The sequence below is a fragment of the Salmo trutta genome, chromosome 7, assembly GCF_901001165.1.
Source record: "Salmo trutta chromosome 7, fSalTru1.1, whole genome shotgun sequence".
NCBI classification, from domain to species: domain Eukaryota; kingdom Metazoa; phylum Chordata; class Actinopteri; order Salmoniformes; family Salmonidae; genus Salmo; species Salmo trutta.
Window position 1 is genome coordinate 34,170,341 of NC_042963.1, and position 16,363 is coordinate 34,186,703.

General features: G+C 41.3%; 1 protein-coding gene across 3 annotated transcripts in view; it reads right to left on the minus strand.

The window, feature by feature from the left end:
- LOC115197279 (serine/threonine-protein kinase WNK1) overlaps window positions 1-15,700 on the minus strand; it is a 74,468-nt gene extending 58,768 nt beyond the window's left edge. For 2 of the 3 annotated variants that reach the window (XM_029758659.1, XM_029758657.1), the window contains exons 1-2: window positions 15,329-15,567; window positions 11,403-12,658 (exon numbers count right to left, since the gene is read on the minus strand). In XM_029758659.1, the coding sequence (XP_029614519.1) occupies window positions 11,403-12,185 (783 nt within the window). In that variant the 5' untranslated portion in view covers window positions 12,186-12,658; window positions 15,329-15,567. Of the gene's footprint in view, window positions 1-11,402; window positions 12,659-15,328; window positions 15,568-15,679 lie in introns of those variants that run through there. The other variant, XM_029758658.1, reaches the window with a different exon arrangement.
- Window positions 15,701-16,363: the final 663 nt, after the last annotated feature.

A 16,363-nucleotide genomic window follows, 5' to 3' on the forward strand; every position in this document is an offset into this window, starting at 1 on the left:
TTGTCACAGCACAATCCATTAAAGGCAAAATATCTTATATCTATAGACTCCTTTCGGAGAAAGGAGGCTTCTTTACTCCTTTGAAAATAATCTGGGACAAGGACCTTGGTCTGACTATCAGTGATGAGTTATATTATTTATATTTTAACTTTGAACTTTCTTCAAACTACAAATCTACCATTCCAGTTTTTTACTTGCTATACTTTATTTACTTTGCCACCATGGCCTTTTTTGCCTTTACCTCCCTTATCTCACATCATTTGCTCACATTGTATATAGTCTTATTTTTGTCTACTGTATCATTGATTGTATGTTGTTTTACTCCATGTGTAACTCTGTGTTTTTGTATATGTTGTCGAACTGCTTTGCTTTATCTTGGCCAGGTCGCAATTGTAAATGAGAACTTGTTCTCAACTTGCCTACCTGGTTAAATAAAGGTGAAATAAATAAATAAATGGGCGGAGGTTTGCGACAGGGTATACTGCTCCTCTACTAATGTAAAAATGAAAGAATCTAATTACAAATTTGTGTACAAATTGTATTACACTCCTTTGAGACTCCATAGAATGAAAAAATAAATTTCTCCTAACTGTAAAATATGTACTTCTGAAAGTGGAACCTATATGCATGTATTTTGGAGCTGTAGAGAGATTGACGGATTTGGGCAATCTATACATACTGCTGCACAGAAAATACTAGATGTAAAGTTTGATATGACCCCCGTGTATCTATCTTCTTAATGCCCAGCAGGACTTTGTTCTTGATCCTGACAGAGAAAATGTGTTTATGACTATTACATACTTTGCTAAGAAATGTATTCTTCTATTGTGGGCCTCTAATACCTCTCCTACATTTAAAATGTGGATTGACCAGATTGTTGACTTTCTCCCTCTTGAAAAGCTCACTTATGACCTCCGCAAGAGACAGCCCAAGTTTGATAGACTCTGATCTCCACAACTCAACTATATTTCAAATTGGACAGAGTGAATGGGGTGATTAGGGAAATGAGCAGATACATGTTGTGTAAGGTGCTGTAAAATCAAAAAACAAATGATTTGCTCGTCGTCACAGCTAAGGCTGGAAATAGCTAATAAGAACCTTGATAGTGCTGCTGCAAGTTTTATATATATATATATATATTTTTTTTTTATTCTGTGTGTATGCATGTGTGTATATAATATATATTTATATATTATTATTTATTTATTTTTTAAGTCTGTCACATCTGTGAATGTAGAATGTGTTTTGTTGGTTGATTGAAAAACAAGAAAACTTTAAACTTTAAATAAAAAATAAATATATATTTTTCTTTAAAGTCAGAGGGGCAGCAATCTTAAAGAAGAAACGGTCTAAACCATCTGACCCAACGTGAGGATCAACGAACACCAGAACAAATAAAAACAAGGGTCTAAACCATCTGACCCAGATGTTTTTTGGGGTCAAGTTTAAGGAGCTCCTCTAGCACCTCGGACTCAGTGACTGCCTGCAGGGAGAAACTTTGTAACGGGGCAGGCGAAAAAGAGGTAGGAGCATTGGGGCTAGTCACATTAGAAATGGTGGGAGGTGAGGAAATGTTGGACGGGCAAGGAGGCATGGCTGAGTCAAATAGGAATCCTGACTTAATGAAGTGGTGATTCAAGAACTCGGCCATGTGCTTCTTGTCAGTAACAACCACATCAACGTTAAAGGACATGGGCAGCTGTGAGGAGGTTTTATTCTCCTGGTCTTTAACCATACTCCAGAACTTGTTGTGGTTAGACCCACAGAGAGAGAACTGCTCTTTAGGGATGTGCCCCCTTTTTTCAATTTTCGCCTAAAAATGACACCCAAATCTAACTGCCTGTAGCAAGGATATGGATATTCTTGATACCATTTGAAAGGAAACACGTACGTTTATGGAAATATGAAATTATTGTGGGATAATACACATTAGATCTGGCAAAAGATAATACAAAGGAAAAAAACATGTTTTTTTGTACCATCATCTTTGAAATGCAAGAGTAAGGCCACAATGTATTATTCTAGCCCTGGCGCAATTTAGATTTTAGCCATTAGATGGCAGTGTATGTGCAACATTTTAGACTGATCCAATGAATCATTGCATATCTGTTCAAAATATTGTATCAAGACTGCCCAAATGTGCCTAATTGGTTAATTAATACATTTTGAAATTCATAATTGTGCAATCTCTTCAAAAACAGTAGCATGTGTTCATGTTACTTACAACCTCATGCTTATCACATTAGCCTATGTTAGTTTAAACGTCCCGTGGGGGGACACCGATTCTGTAGAGGCTTACTTAATCATCTCTATCCCTCAACCAGTATTCTACAAGAGCACAGGCACAACAGACACACCGGTCGTCTCTACATTGCAGATGAGCTGAAGGCAGTTATCAATGACCTTGGACCACAGAAGGTATTTGCACTGGTGACAGACAATGCTGCGACCATGAAGGCTGCTTGGACTAAAGTGGAGGAGTCCTACCCTCACATCACACCCATTGGCTGTGCTGCTCATGCATTGAATCTGCTCCTCAAGGACATCATGGCACTGAAAACAATGAATACACTCCACAAGAGAGCCAAGGAAATGGTTAGGTATGTATAGGGTCATCAAGTTATAGAAGCAATCTACCTCACCAAGCAAAGTGAGAAGAATAAGAGCACCACATTTAAGCTGCCCAACAACACCTGTTGGGGTGGTGTTGTCATGTTTGACAGTCTCCTGGAGGGGAAGGAGTATCTCCAAGAAATGGCCATATCACAGTATGCCGATATGGACAGCCCCATCAAGAGGACCCTCCTGGATGATGTATTTTGGGAGAGTGGTAAGCAGCCTGAAACTCCTGAAACCTATAGCAGTAGCCATTGCACGGATTGAGGGAGACAATGCCATCCTGTCTGATGTTCAGTCTGCTTGCAGATGTAAGAGAAGAAAGCCGTACTGCCCTGCCCACTTCACTGTTGTTCCAAGCAGAGGAAACTGCAGTTCTGAAATATATCAAAAAGCATGAAGACCCCAAGCATGCTGGCAAGAGCATCCTGTCTGGTGCAGAGATCAACAAAGCCTACGGTGTCATCACTACCGTGTCTCACTACCTTGGCCTGGATGGGGACAAGGTTCTTGGCAGTCTGGCAAAGTACACTTCCAAGCAAGGGCATTGGGATGGAGATGCAATATGGTAGTCGTGTCAACATATCTCATCAGCCACCTGGTGGAAGGAACTTTGTGGATGTGAGGCTCTTTTCCCATATTGCCTCCATCATCCTCCAAATCCCACCAACGTCAGCCGCCTGAGCGCAACTGGTCCTTGTTTGGAAACACACACACAAAAAAAGCACGCATCAGGCTGACCAATACAAGGGTTGAAAAATGGGTGGCCATCCGGGCAAATGAGGCTTTTTGAGCCTGACAACGAGCCATCCTCAACAAGGTTGGAAAGTGAAAGTGAATATGAGGCCTCAGAGTCTAATGTTCAAGAGGTGGACATTGTGGTCCAGGGAGAAGACATGGAAGCCTGAGTTGAAGACAACCAAAGCTTTAGTATCTAGACTATCATTTTACAGATGCATGTTGAAAACGTTTTTGGGAAATGCAATGGATCATTCAATTTTCCTTTAGTTGTTCAGTGAATTCAGCCCATGTGAAGAGTCAACTAATTTAATTAAAAGTTCAATTCCTAACTAAATAGTTTTTTTTATTTAAATTTGAAGGATTTAATCATTTGCAATTATGTCTACCTATGATAAGGTAAAATGTTTATGTTTTTGTCTCCATATGATATGGTAAATTTATCCAATGCAAAAAACATATACATTTAAATGGTATATTCATTTGCATATATTGCCGTTAACTTGTTGGGGCTAGGGGGCAGTATTTACACGGCCGGATAAAAAACGTACCCGATTTAATCTGGTTACTAATCCTACCCAGTAACTAGAATATGCATATACATGGATAGAAAACACCCTAAAGTTTCTAAAACTGTTTGAATGGTGTCTGTGAGTATAACAGAACTCATTTGGCAGGCAAAAACCTGAGAAGGTTTCATGCAGGAAGTACCCTGTCTGACAAGGTGTTGTTGTTCTTGCTTCTGTTTATTGAAGAGTCAGGATCTTAGCTGTAACGTGACAATTCCTACGGCTCCAATAGGCTCTCAGAGCCCGGGAAAAACATGAACGATGACGAGGCAGCCTCAGGCTGAAACACATTATCGCCTTTTCCAAGTGGCCCATCAGAGGACAATGGAATTAGGCGGGTGCCCGATTCGACCCCGTGCAGTATTTTCCTTCGGCTGTTTAGCTAATTGCAGATTCCCGGTCGGAATATTATCGCTTTTTTACGAGAATGGCATAAAAATTGATTTTAAACAGCGGTTGACATGCTTCGAAGTACGGTAATGGAATATTTAGAATTTTTTTGTCTGTTATGCGCCATGCGCACGACCGTGATTTACCATTCTGATAGTGTCTAGAACGCACGAACAAAACGTCGCTGATGGAACATAACTATGGATTATTTGGGACCAAACCTACATTTGTTATTGAAGTAGAAGTCCTGGGAGTGCATTCTGACGAAGAACAGGAAAGGTAAGACCATTTTTCTTATAGGAAATGTGATTTTGGTTAAGGCTAAACTGGGTGGGTGTCTAAATAGCTAGCCCGTGATGGCTGGGCTATGTACTTAGCACATTTTGCAATATTCTTCATCCGAAAAGCTATTTTAAAATCGGACATATCGAGTGCATAGAGGAGTAATGTATCTATAATTCTTAAAATAATTGTTATGCTTTTTGTGAATGTTTATCGTGAGTAATTTAGTAAATTGTTAGTAAATTCCCCGGGGGGTATGCTTTTTCTGAACGTCACATGCTAATGTAAAAAGCTGGTTTTTGATATAAATATGAACTTGATTGAACAGACATGCATGTATTGTATAACATAATGTCCTAGGTGTGTCATCTGATGACGATCATCAAAGGTTAGTGCTGCATTTAGCTGTCTTCTGGGTTTTTGTGACATTATATGCTAGCTTGAAAAATGGGTGTCTGATTATTTCTGGCTGGGTACTCTGCTGACATAATCTAATGTTTTGCTTTCGTTGTAAAGCCTTTTTGAAATCGGACAGTGTGGTTAGATTAACGAGAGTCTTGTCTTTAAATAGCTGTAAAATAGTCATATGTTTGAGAAATTGAAGTAATAGCATTTCAAACGTTTTGAAAATCGCGCCACAGGATTCAACTGGCTGTTACGTAGGTGGGACGAATTCGTCCCGCCGGTCCCATAGAGGTTAATTCCCACGATAAGTTTCCACCTCTGAATATTCCCCAAAATGTGCAACCCTACTGCTGATCGAATGCCTGTTCGTGAATGCGGGAATTTAATTGGTCTAAAGACAAGCGCAAAGATCTCTCATTCGAGTGGAAGCACAAAATGAGTCAGAAGCTGAGCAGAAATTACAATAAGAAGCATTTTAGATCTGAGTTTACAAAACACAGCAAGATCTTTCTGCATTCTCTTTTCTTGTTATGTGTGACCCCGTTAAACAGATAAAGAACAGTGCACATTCAACACTGATATACGCAACAATGACTGAGTAATAGTTGCATTAACATGAGGCAACTCATGGGGAATGTTCATATGAGATGACAACGTGCTCTTCACCAAACCAAACATTTATCCATTCTCTACAGGACTTTTGCCTTTTGGTAGGTCGTCATTGTAAATAAGAATGTGTTCTTAACTGACTAGCCAAGTTAAATAAAAAAATAAAAATAAATAAGGACTATGAAGGTTTGAGATGGAAAGTTAGAGGGAGCATAAATGCAAGTGAAAAGGCAAGAATATATCGAGAGTCAAAGCAACAAAAATATTTACGAGCAGTTTGATTTGGTTATATGCTTTAGGTCTGAATCCTGGGGAGATATGCCTCTAAGTCAGTCACATGCCACTGTCAACATCATCTCTGAAGAATGGAGGGGGCTGAGGAGAGAAGGAGGAACGGGAGGGAGGGAGAGAGAGGGTGGATGCATAGATGGCTCAAGGGGGACTGGATGGGTAGGAACCGGTTGTACTTCACACAGAAGATAAGAAATGCCTCTGTCAGGAATCTGACCCATTTCACATTCAAACAAGCATTGAGCTCAGGAGCGCACTGAGCATGTGCAGGATTGTCTCTCTGCACTGAGCGACAGGGGAGGGGCCTGGTCTGTGTCAGCAGTATCTCCACAGGCTGTGTTGTCAGTGTGTGTGTGGAGTCTGTGCTGGTTCTGACAGGCTGAAAGCGAGTCAACATAAATATACATGTACTGAATGGGGTTAACCTCTGCTGTGCGTCTTGTCCTTTTCCCTGGAAAAGCAGGCAGCCCGTCTGAGCCTGTGCTATCGTTGGGCCTTTGGCTTGGCCAGAATCACCCTTAGCTACAGCTACTAAGCTAAAGCAGAATGCTACAGCCCTTTCACTACAGGGAGTAGAACAAAAAACAGCACTACAGAGTTACGGAAGACGGCGAGTCAAAAAATAAACTCTAGGGGGAAATGAAAGTGTTATTGACTGTATTCAGGTGGTCTATTTAACTAAGGCCCGAAGCCAGGTCAAAGCCTAATAAATAAATAACGCTTTTAGAAGAAATCAATATATGCATGCTAATGGCCTCTTAAAGGGGAAACATCCGTGGCTGTGACTCACGAGACTGAATCAGCGAGGAAATCACTCTGGCTGTGGGCCACGAGAACAAAGTCTACTGGAATGCAAAGACAAACCAGTCACCGGTGTTGTGTGGTCGCGTGGACCTAAGGAACAGGACTGGGTCCAGCAGGCATGAAATGATATAGAAACAGATCAACAAGAACAAAGATTGTCATATTCCATTTCAAAAAGCTTTGCTGCTTTTTGCACTAATGAACAAGACCCTTACATTCAGGAAGGGGTAGGTCCATCCTGAAAGAAAATATATTTTCAGCTCTGTAACATTATATTCTATTGGCAATGGGATAAATCTCAAAGAGGAAATGCCAGCAACTCATGACTAAAGAGATAAGGCCTATCATAAATACAAAGGGAGATTGCAATAACGTAAGCAGCAAATGTCAGGAGAATTATTCTGTTTCCCCTATAGTCATTTAGCAGCGGCGGCCCGCCACTGCTAAATCGTTGCCGCTACACCAAGAAATATGATGCAGAATTGTTTTATAATATATATATTTTTATATATATATAATTTGAGATGGTAAAACGTTGTCAGTGTAAACTTAAACTGGATGTAAAGTATGAAAAGTTAAAGGAGCTATATATTTTTTTTTAATAAGATCTTTGAGAACTAACAATCAATCACCAATAAAAACTAGACGGCCTGAGAGAAAAAAAAAAAAGTGTCCTGTATGAGGGACCCATTGATTTTGTTAGAATGTTTGAGTCACAGATAGCATAGAACACAGCATGGCAAAATGTGTCGAATTGCACGAAATCTGCTTTAAAACCGGAAAATTGTGTCTCCGTGGCCAAGAGGAGGACCTTTAAAATCTTTGGTCAGAGACTGTGCATGCAATTGGCCACGCTCACGCCCCATGCTAACTTTGCACAGCTCGCATTCATGGAGCTAAAGACACTTTGAACTAGTGATGCACCAATATTACAGTTTTGGCCGATACCCAATATTTTCCTTGCCAAAAAAAGCGACACCAATATAAAAAATGTGTTTGCAGCCTTAAGCATTCTAGTACAGTTAAATAATTGACACACACATGGATGCAGCGGTCTAAGGCACTGCATCTCAGTGCAAGAGGCATCACTACAGTCCCTGGTTCAAATCCAGGCTGTATCACAACTGGCGTGATTGGAAGTCCCATAAGGTGGCGCACAATTGGCCCAGCGTCATCCGGGTTTGGCCGTCAAGGTAAAAAATAATTTGTTAAATAACTTGCCTAGTTAAATAAAAAAAGGTTACACACACAGAGACCGAAAAAGTATTTTGCTGGCATTTACGCATGTCCCGATTACCAGTAAAACAACCAAAACCTATTTTTTCACAAACTTGCTGTTTCGTTGTTCAGTCGTTTCATTCTCAACCAGGATTTCTATGGAACACCGTTTGGTTCGTTGCATGTCAAAAAAGATACACGTCAACTAAGGTTGTTGACCAATCAGGACTGCACGTCACATAATTTAAACGCATTCATGAATTTTTTATGTAGTTATTACACACTGATTACACCATCACTCGCATTTCATATGTCACAACGATTCATCGATAGGTACAGTTGAAGACGGAGGTTTACATACTCTTAGGTTGGAGTCATTAAAACTCGTTTTCAACCACACCACAAATTTCTTATTAACAAACTATTGTTTTGGCAAGTAGGTTAGGACATCTACTTTATGCATAACACAAGTCATTTTTCCAACAATTGTTTACAGATAGATTATTTCACTCCTGCCCAGAAACTAGAATATGCATATAATTAGTCGATTTGGATAGAAAACACTAAAGTTTCTAAAACTGTTGAATGGTGTCTGTGAGTATAACAGAACTCATATGGCAGGCCAAAACCTGAGAAGATTCCATACAGGAAGGGCCCTGTCTGACAATTTGTTGTCCTTCTGTAGCATCTCTATCGAAAATACAGCATCTGTGCTGTAACGTGACATTTTCTAAGGCTTCCATTGGCCCTCAGAAGGCACCAGAAAGTGTAATGGGGTGTCTGCAGTCTCTGGGCGAAGAACAGCAGGATAATTTGTTCGTGGTCAGCCTGGGAACAATGACACTGGAGATGCGCGTCCACGAGACATCTCCATTTTTTTCTTTCAGCCTTTGAATGAATACAACGTCGCCCGGTCGGAATATTATCGCTATTTTACGAGAAAAATAGCATGAAAATTTATTTTAAACAGCGTTTGACATGCTTCGAAGTACGGTAATGGAATATTTTGAATTTTTTTGTCACGAAATGCGCTCGCGCGTCACCCTTCGAATAGTGACCTCAACGCACGAACAAAACGGAGCTATTTGAATATAATTATGGATGATTTGGAACCAAAACATTTGTTGTTGAAGTAGAAGTCCTGGAAGTGCATTCTGATGAAGAACAGCAAAGGTAATTCAATTTTTCTTATAGTAATTCTGAGTTTAGTGAGCACCAAACTTGGTGGGTGTCAAATTAGCTAGCCTGTGATGGCCGAGCTATCTAATCAGAATATTGCAAAATGTGCTTTCACCGAAAAGCTATTTTAAAATCGGACACCGCGATTGCATAAAGGAGTTCTGTATCTATAATTCTTAAAATAATTGTTATGTATTTTGTGAACGTTTATCGTGAGTAATTTAGTCAATTCACCGGAAGTTTGCGGTGGGTATGCTAGTTCTGAACATCACATGCTAATGTAAAAAGCTGTTTTTTGATATAAATATGAACTTGATTGAACCAAACATGCATGTATTGTATAACATAATGTCCTAGGAGTGTCATCTGATGATCATCAAAGGTTAGTGCTGCATTTAGCTGTGGTTTTTGTGACATATGCGCTTGCTTTGAAAATGGCTGTGTGATTATTTTTGGCAGGGTACTCTGACATAATCTAATGTTTTGCTTTCGCTGTAAAGCCTTTTTGAAATCGGACAATGTTGATAGATTAACGAGAGTCTTGTCTTTAAAATGGTGTAAAATAGTCATATGTTTGAGAAATTGAAGTTATAGCATTTTTGAGGTGTTTGTATTTCGCGCCATGCTCTACCATTGGATATTGGTGAGGCGTTCCGCTAGCGGAACGTCTGTCCCTAAAAGGTTAACGTTATCTAGTCTAATATGGCATGATTCCACCAATTGTAACCTTCTGCATCACTTTCAAAGAGGTACTTTTATTCTGAAGGCAAACCTCAAATTCTACTACTGTGCCTAATCCTTCTTGTGGCTAGCTTCACAACACATAACCCGGACAGGTCGAGCCTCACTAGCCAGATGAAGCCTCACTAGCCAAACATTTTCAGACTCTTTCAAATGACTGCTCGATCCACACAGCAGACCTTGAAGGCTTGGTTAGGAATGCTGTGTTGCACGCGTAGTGCCAAATTGTACATGGCGTCATTACATCATTATATAGGTATGCACGTCAGCTTTGACATCGGTTTTGCACATCGGCGTTAAACTAGAGATCGGGTCGATACCGATCTTGGCATTTTTAGCTAATATGATACTGATGTTGGCATTTTTAGCTAATATCGGCCAAATCCAATGTTCACCGATATATTGTGCATCCCTACTTTGAACCATTGGCTTCAAATGGTCCTGTGTTCACTGGATTTGCAACACCACAACTGAAGGGATAACTATGACTGATTGACACCTGGTGACAGTTACAATGTCCAAATGCCCTGAATGTGACTCAAAGACAGCATAAACGCCCATAGTCACCGCAGAAGAAAAGGCAGACTTTTGGGCCTAGCCTGACTTGGCAATATGAGCAGCCTGGTCTCAGACTAGACATGACATAGTAAATGTAAATCGGGTCAAATGTTGGTATGGCAAAAACATAAGTAGGTTGGTCGGCATGGATGGGTGGGCATATAACGCGAACGTTTAGCAACCCAAAGGCCACGTGTTCGAATCTCCTCAAGGACAACCTTGCAACTTAATTTAACCTTTATTTATCTAGGCAAATCAGTTAAGATCAAATTCTTATTTTACAATGACGGCCTACCCCGGCCAAACACAGACGACGTTGAGCCAATCGTGTGCCACCCCATGGGACTCCCAATCACGGACAGATGTGATACAGCCTGGATTCGAACCAGGGACTGTTGTGATGCCTCTTGCACTAAGATGCAGTGCCTTATACCGCTGCGCCACTCGGGAGCAACTAGTTACTACTGTTTAGCTACCATGCAACTACTTAGCATGTTTGCCAACCCTTCCCCTAACCATTTTAGTTAACCCTACCCTTAACTCCAAGCTAACATTAGCCAGCTAGCTAACATCAGCAGTAGCCACCTTGCCAATAGCCACAAATTGGAATTCGTAACATACTGTACTTTTTTTCATATTCGGAACAAATTGCAATTTGTAACATATCACATGAAATGGATGAGGAACATCCACAAATTAATACATACCATACGAAACTCAACATACAGTATCATACTAACGATTTACGTACAGAATAATACAAAATGCTCTGAGACCAGGTTGAGATGAGACTAGTATATTCTCACAGATTTTGTAGGTTATGAGTGACTCAACAGGTTTTATATGGGTCTGATTAGGGATCAACCGGTAACCTGTAAAGAGCCAATTTTGTAATCACTGGGCTTATGAGTGGTGCTCTTTCATATTAGTATTCAAGGAGGGAAATGAAGATGCAAGTTTGTTAAGCTACATAGACAGTATTGAGATGTAGCCCAGTCTTACCTGCAGCTCGCACCATGCCACCTCCACTGTGGTCTCTGTGTCCAGGCCCTTGTAGACCGTCTTGAAGGAACCACGTCCAATCTCAATGTCAAACTTCAGGAAACGCCCATCCAGCGACGTTCCCACCGCTTTCGTCTCGGCTTCCTCAATGTCATCTTGCACCTTCTTCTCAGCCTCTCTCAGTTCAGCCTCTACCCGGGCTTTCTCCTTCTCTGCTTCCTTCCCCTCTCCTTCTTCACCCTCTCCTTCGTCACCCTCTCCTCTCTCCTTCACCTCACTCTCATGTTCAGGTTCTGTCGTTTGGCTCAGAGGTTGGGCAGCTAGACTGTTTGCTTGCTGAGCCACCACTGCTTCCCCATCACAGATATCCTGCAGTACAGCAGCCTTCTGCTCTACAGACACCACATCCACCTTCACTCCACCTTCGCACTCAGCCAACTCCTCCCTCACAGTCACACGGGGTGCAGATCTTGGGGTGGGGAGTGCACCAGAGTGCCGGGGCGCGAGATCTTGCACGCGGGGTACAAGGACAGGGATTTTACTGGGTAAGGGGAGGTCAAGGGCTGTGGCGTTGGAGTCGCTGATGACGCTGCGACGGAAGAATGTTCGATGTTCTGCGGCGCAACGGTCGCGCTCCATGGTGTGGTGGCGCCGCCTCACCTCCGCTGCCATCCGTTCACCAACAAGCGAGTCCGAGCCAGACCCGTTGTTTCCGTTACCATTACCACTCTTGGGAAGGGGAGTCAGGAACTTAACCATCTTGTTGTTGGGCTTTTCCGACATCCCACCACCCCCAACGATAGTGAGCGGATATGATTCAACAGAGAAAAGAAAACTCAAACTTCCTCCATAAAGGCTTTGGTAAGAAATGGAAATCTATGTGGTCAAAAAATGTATCAGACTGACCAATTAAAACAGGAGCTTGTTTTGCAAATCTCCCTCTCCTATTCCTACCTGTGTGACTGCTGCTTAAATACAGTTCGTAGGTATACAGGGCTCAGAGTCTGGGTGGAGAATTGGGGGTGTTCTTTTGTAAATAGAAAAGAAGAGAACACTGTCACAGAACAGGGAGTGCTGCCAACACACTAGACCCTTTAGATCCACACCATCCATCCTGCAAGACACAGGGTACAGCTGCAATCCAGCATAAGGAGCCACCAGAAGGGAGGGGGAAAGCGCTAGACTCAGCTCCAGGCACCAAGCCTCACTGTGCAGGCAACGACAGACCACACACTCCCAGCAGAGATCCAGTGTCACTGCAGGGGGAAAGAAACAGGGACAGACGAGATCAGTATAGCAATGAAATTTAGGGGGAAAGGGGCTAACTGGTTTAACTGTGAGTGAGGGGGTGGTCAACAAATCTGGAATTCCTGACTTAACAGGTAAAATTCCATCACTGACTGCAAAGCGGTGGGAGAGGAGTGTGTGATTAAAATCATTTTTAAGAAGCAGTACAAACTACAGAGTGAATGTTCAGTATTTATATATAAACAAGATGTGTCCCTGTCATGTTGGTCAAGTGCAGGCAGTTATCTCAAGCTTTACAATACACAGCAAAACAAGTGTCCTACTAGGTAACTAAATATCATAATACACAGGACATACACATAATACTACAATAGCTTCACTAGCTTGTGGTGCAGTCAAGCTATTAAAAATATTGCCTATTTATTCCAACTGGCTAATAAATTCTGTGTGCTATGGCAAACAGTGCCTACAACTGACCATAACTTGTCTATACTTCCCCAATTTGAAAGACAGACTGTCTTCTAAACGTCCATGTCTAGTTGCTGGGGGTTCTTTTGAATTTAGAAAATGATTGTTAATAAACCGAATCCATTTTTCTCACCGTTAAGTAATCCAACAACGTGTATGTCGCCTTCTTGTCTATTTTAAATCTCTCATTGATTGGGACAGGTGGGTGTCCATCCCAAAGTGCTGCATATCATGATGATACTCACCTGTCTCAATAAATGAGAGAAGATTTCAAAAAGAAAAGACGGATAACTTAAATTTATTTTATTTAATAACAGAGCATTTTTTTAATTCAATTATAAACTGGGTGGCTAGAGCCCTGAATGCTGATTGGCTGACAGCCATGGTACCACAGGTATGACAAAACGTGTATTTTTACTGCTCTAATTACTTCGGTAACCAGTTTATAATAGCAGTAATGCACCTCGGGGTTTGTGGTATATGGCCAAAATATTGGCCATATACCACACCGCCTCGTGCTTTATTGCTTAAACAAACCCTCTGCAACTAGACTTTGGCTGTCTTCCCAACGCCAAGTTAAGGTTGGTTGAAAATGTGTTGCGTTAGGCCAAAAAGTACCTACCATGTAACTGCTAATGGAAAAACACATTAGCCCATTACAATCTGCTAGCTAGGTGTAGTCTGAATCAGTATCTGGGCAAAGAGGAGATGATTAATATGATGAGTCTCCTCTCTAGCCCAGTTAGCTACCATTAATTTTCCTATTAAACAGCTGTGAAAGTGTTGAGTCAAAATACGTTCCTTTGTCACCAAATATGGAGTTTCGATGAGCAACTACAGTCATTTACTGTTTTCACGCCCGGTGTGTACTTCCAAAAAAGGTCTTAAAACATAAGCAACACAAATATTGTATGGTCAGGAAAAAATATGTATTGTTTTTTACCAAGTGTGCACGTGCTTCCACCTCCTCAGTACTTCCAATAAAATCACGAATAATCTGAATAATTAGTGACTAATTACCGCAGCAGTACAGTATCCCGAAAGATCATTGACTTTATCACCTACAACAGTATTAATGTCTTATCAACCGGTTGTTTCACACATGCTACACGGAATGCAATAATATTTCATGTAAACAGATTAAGTAGTTAATATAGGTGACGTTTTTACAGAAATCTTAATGAATGTGGAGATTTGGCGCAGATTTTATTTATTTTTTGGACCTTTTTCGGAAGTATCTACCGGGCGACAGCAGTAAATTACAATAGTTACACAAATAAACTGCACGCGTGGGGAGTAACTAACGTATGTTGGCAATATAACGCTTGCAGAGCGGTCTAAAGGAAAACGAATGGTAGCTAACTGGGCTAGAGAGGAGACTGGTCATATTCATCGTCTCTGCTTGGATTAATTTCGGAGTTTTGCAGAGAAAATCACGTGTTACATTTGAGCACAGCCATAGCCGACACTTGACTGGCTGCTGACTGTAGATAACAAGGCTTTTAGTTTACCACAACGGCCTTAGCTACGACAAACAATATTATAGAACACGAAGCTGACGTTAACTAGCCATTGCTGGTATATACCGTTAGCTAGTTATGTCATCTATCAATGGAAACTAGTTGACATTGAAAACAGTAAACAACATTACACATTAACGTAGTTAATATATTTAAAACTGAATAATCATTTTTTTTTGTCTGGGCAAACGTTGGGGTTAACTTGCTCACAGGCATCATCGTTCCATGTTGGATTGCGCATTTAGCTAGCGATCTAGCTAACGTTAGTGATAGCTACACTCTTATGCCTGATGATGGCGGCAAGCCAGCAGCTTGGTAGCTAACGTTAGTGATAGCTACACTCTCCTGCTTGATGGCGGCTAGCCGGCTAGTTAGCAGACCGCTCTAGCTGGCTAGCTACCCCAGCTTAACTAGTAAAATAGCAATTGAATAACGTTTGTCAAAATACATAATCGAGAAATCGAAACGATAAAACAAATCAATACAAAAACGAACATTGAATTTTCCCCTTGACCGTTTTAAATCTGTCTGATAAATGTTAGCTTTGGCTAGCTGGAGCGAGGGTTCTTTGTTAACGTTATCTCCGCATAGAACATCGAATGAAAGTTCTGCGTTGCCATAACGGCGATTCACTCCCCGCCATAGTAGGCTACAACTAATATAAATACGTTGATTTGTAGTGTCATTTACCGTCGTGTGGTCAAGTTTCCATCCATAAGTAGTCTTCAAGCGGTGAGATAATTCTAACACGTTTACCAAAGCCAAGGAGCCTGTTGGAATCACTGAGGTATAATAATTACTGTCGGAACGTTCCCAGACTGGCAGCGTTCATTCTACAGATGAGGCGGGTCTTCTCTCGTGCTAGCGGAGGACTAGAACCGCCTCCTTCCCACTAACGACGGCCGTTTGCTAGCTTCAAACCAGGCACTCCCCCAAATTCATCCGGCTACTAGCGGCAAGATAGCTACTGCTACGTTGTGGGTGGTCAATAGACACCACCGCTAGCGTAACTGAATATGGCGACCTCACAAGAACACTCACCTCAGTGTTGTCACAAATAGAACATCTTTGGTGTTGTCCATAGAAATAAAATCGTATTCTATAATGGATCCTATCTGTATGGTGCTGTGCAAAAATGCTGCAGCTTCGGAGAGACACAACCTGTAAACCGATTATGAAAATGTAAACAAGAGCACTCAAAAATGAAATGTAGGCCGAGTTTTAGAAAGCATAATTTCCCATTAACTATAGCATCATGACCCGTTTGAGATCATGCAGAAGAAGAGTAATGACAAAACATACCATGCAATTGTACAGGGATAGTTAAATCGACTTTAGTTCAAGGGATAGGGGGCTTGAGGCCTCACTGTTATCATAATATAGGTTAGAAAGCTGGGCCAGAGGTAAACACTGCCCTCTGCAGATTTGACAAAGAATACAGATTGTATGTGTGAGTGAGTGAATGACATTGAAAAAGCTTCTTCCACTTCCCCTAACACAGTTAAATTAAGGTTACATTTTTAAAAAACAATAAAAAAAAATACATAGGTGGTCATCTCCATCCTGCTACCACAAAAATATGTTCACCCTGCCACCATACAACTGGTGAATGCAAGCATTTCCCAGGACTGTGCCTCAAAACCTAATGTCTACCTGGCCCACCACGCCACCCTGGACTTGAACAGCCTTTACGACCAGGTCCACCTCTACAAGGCAGCAATCCCA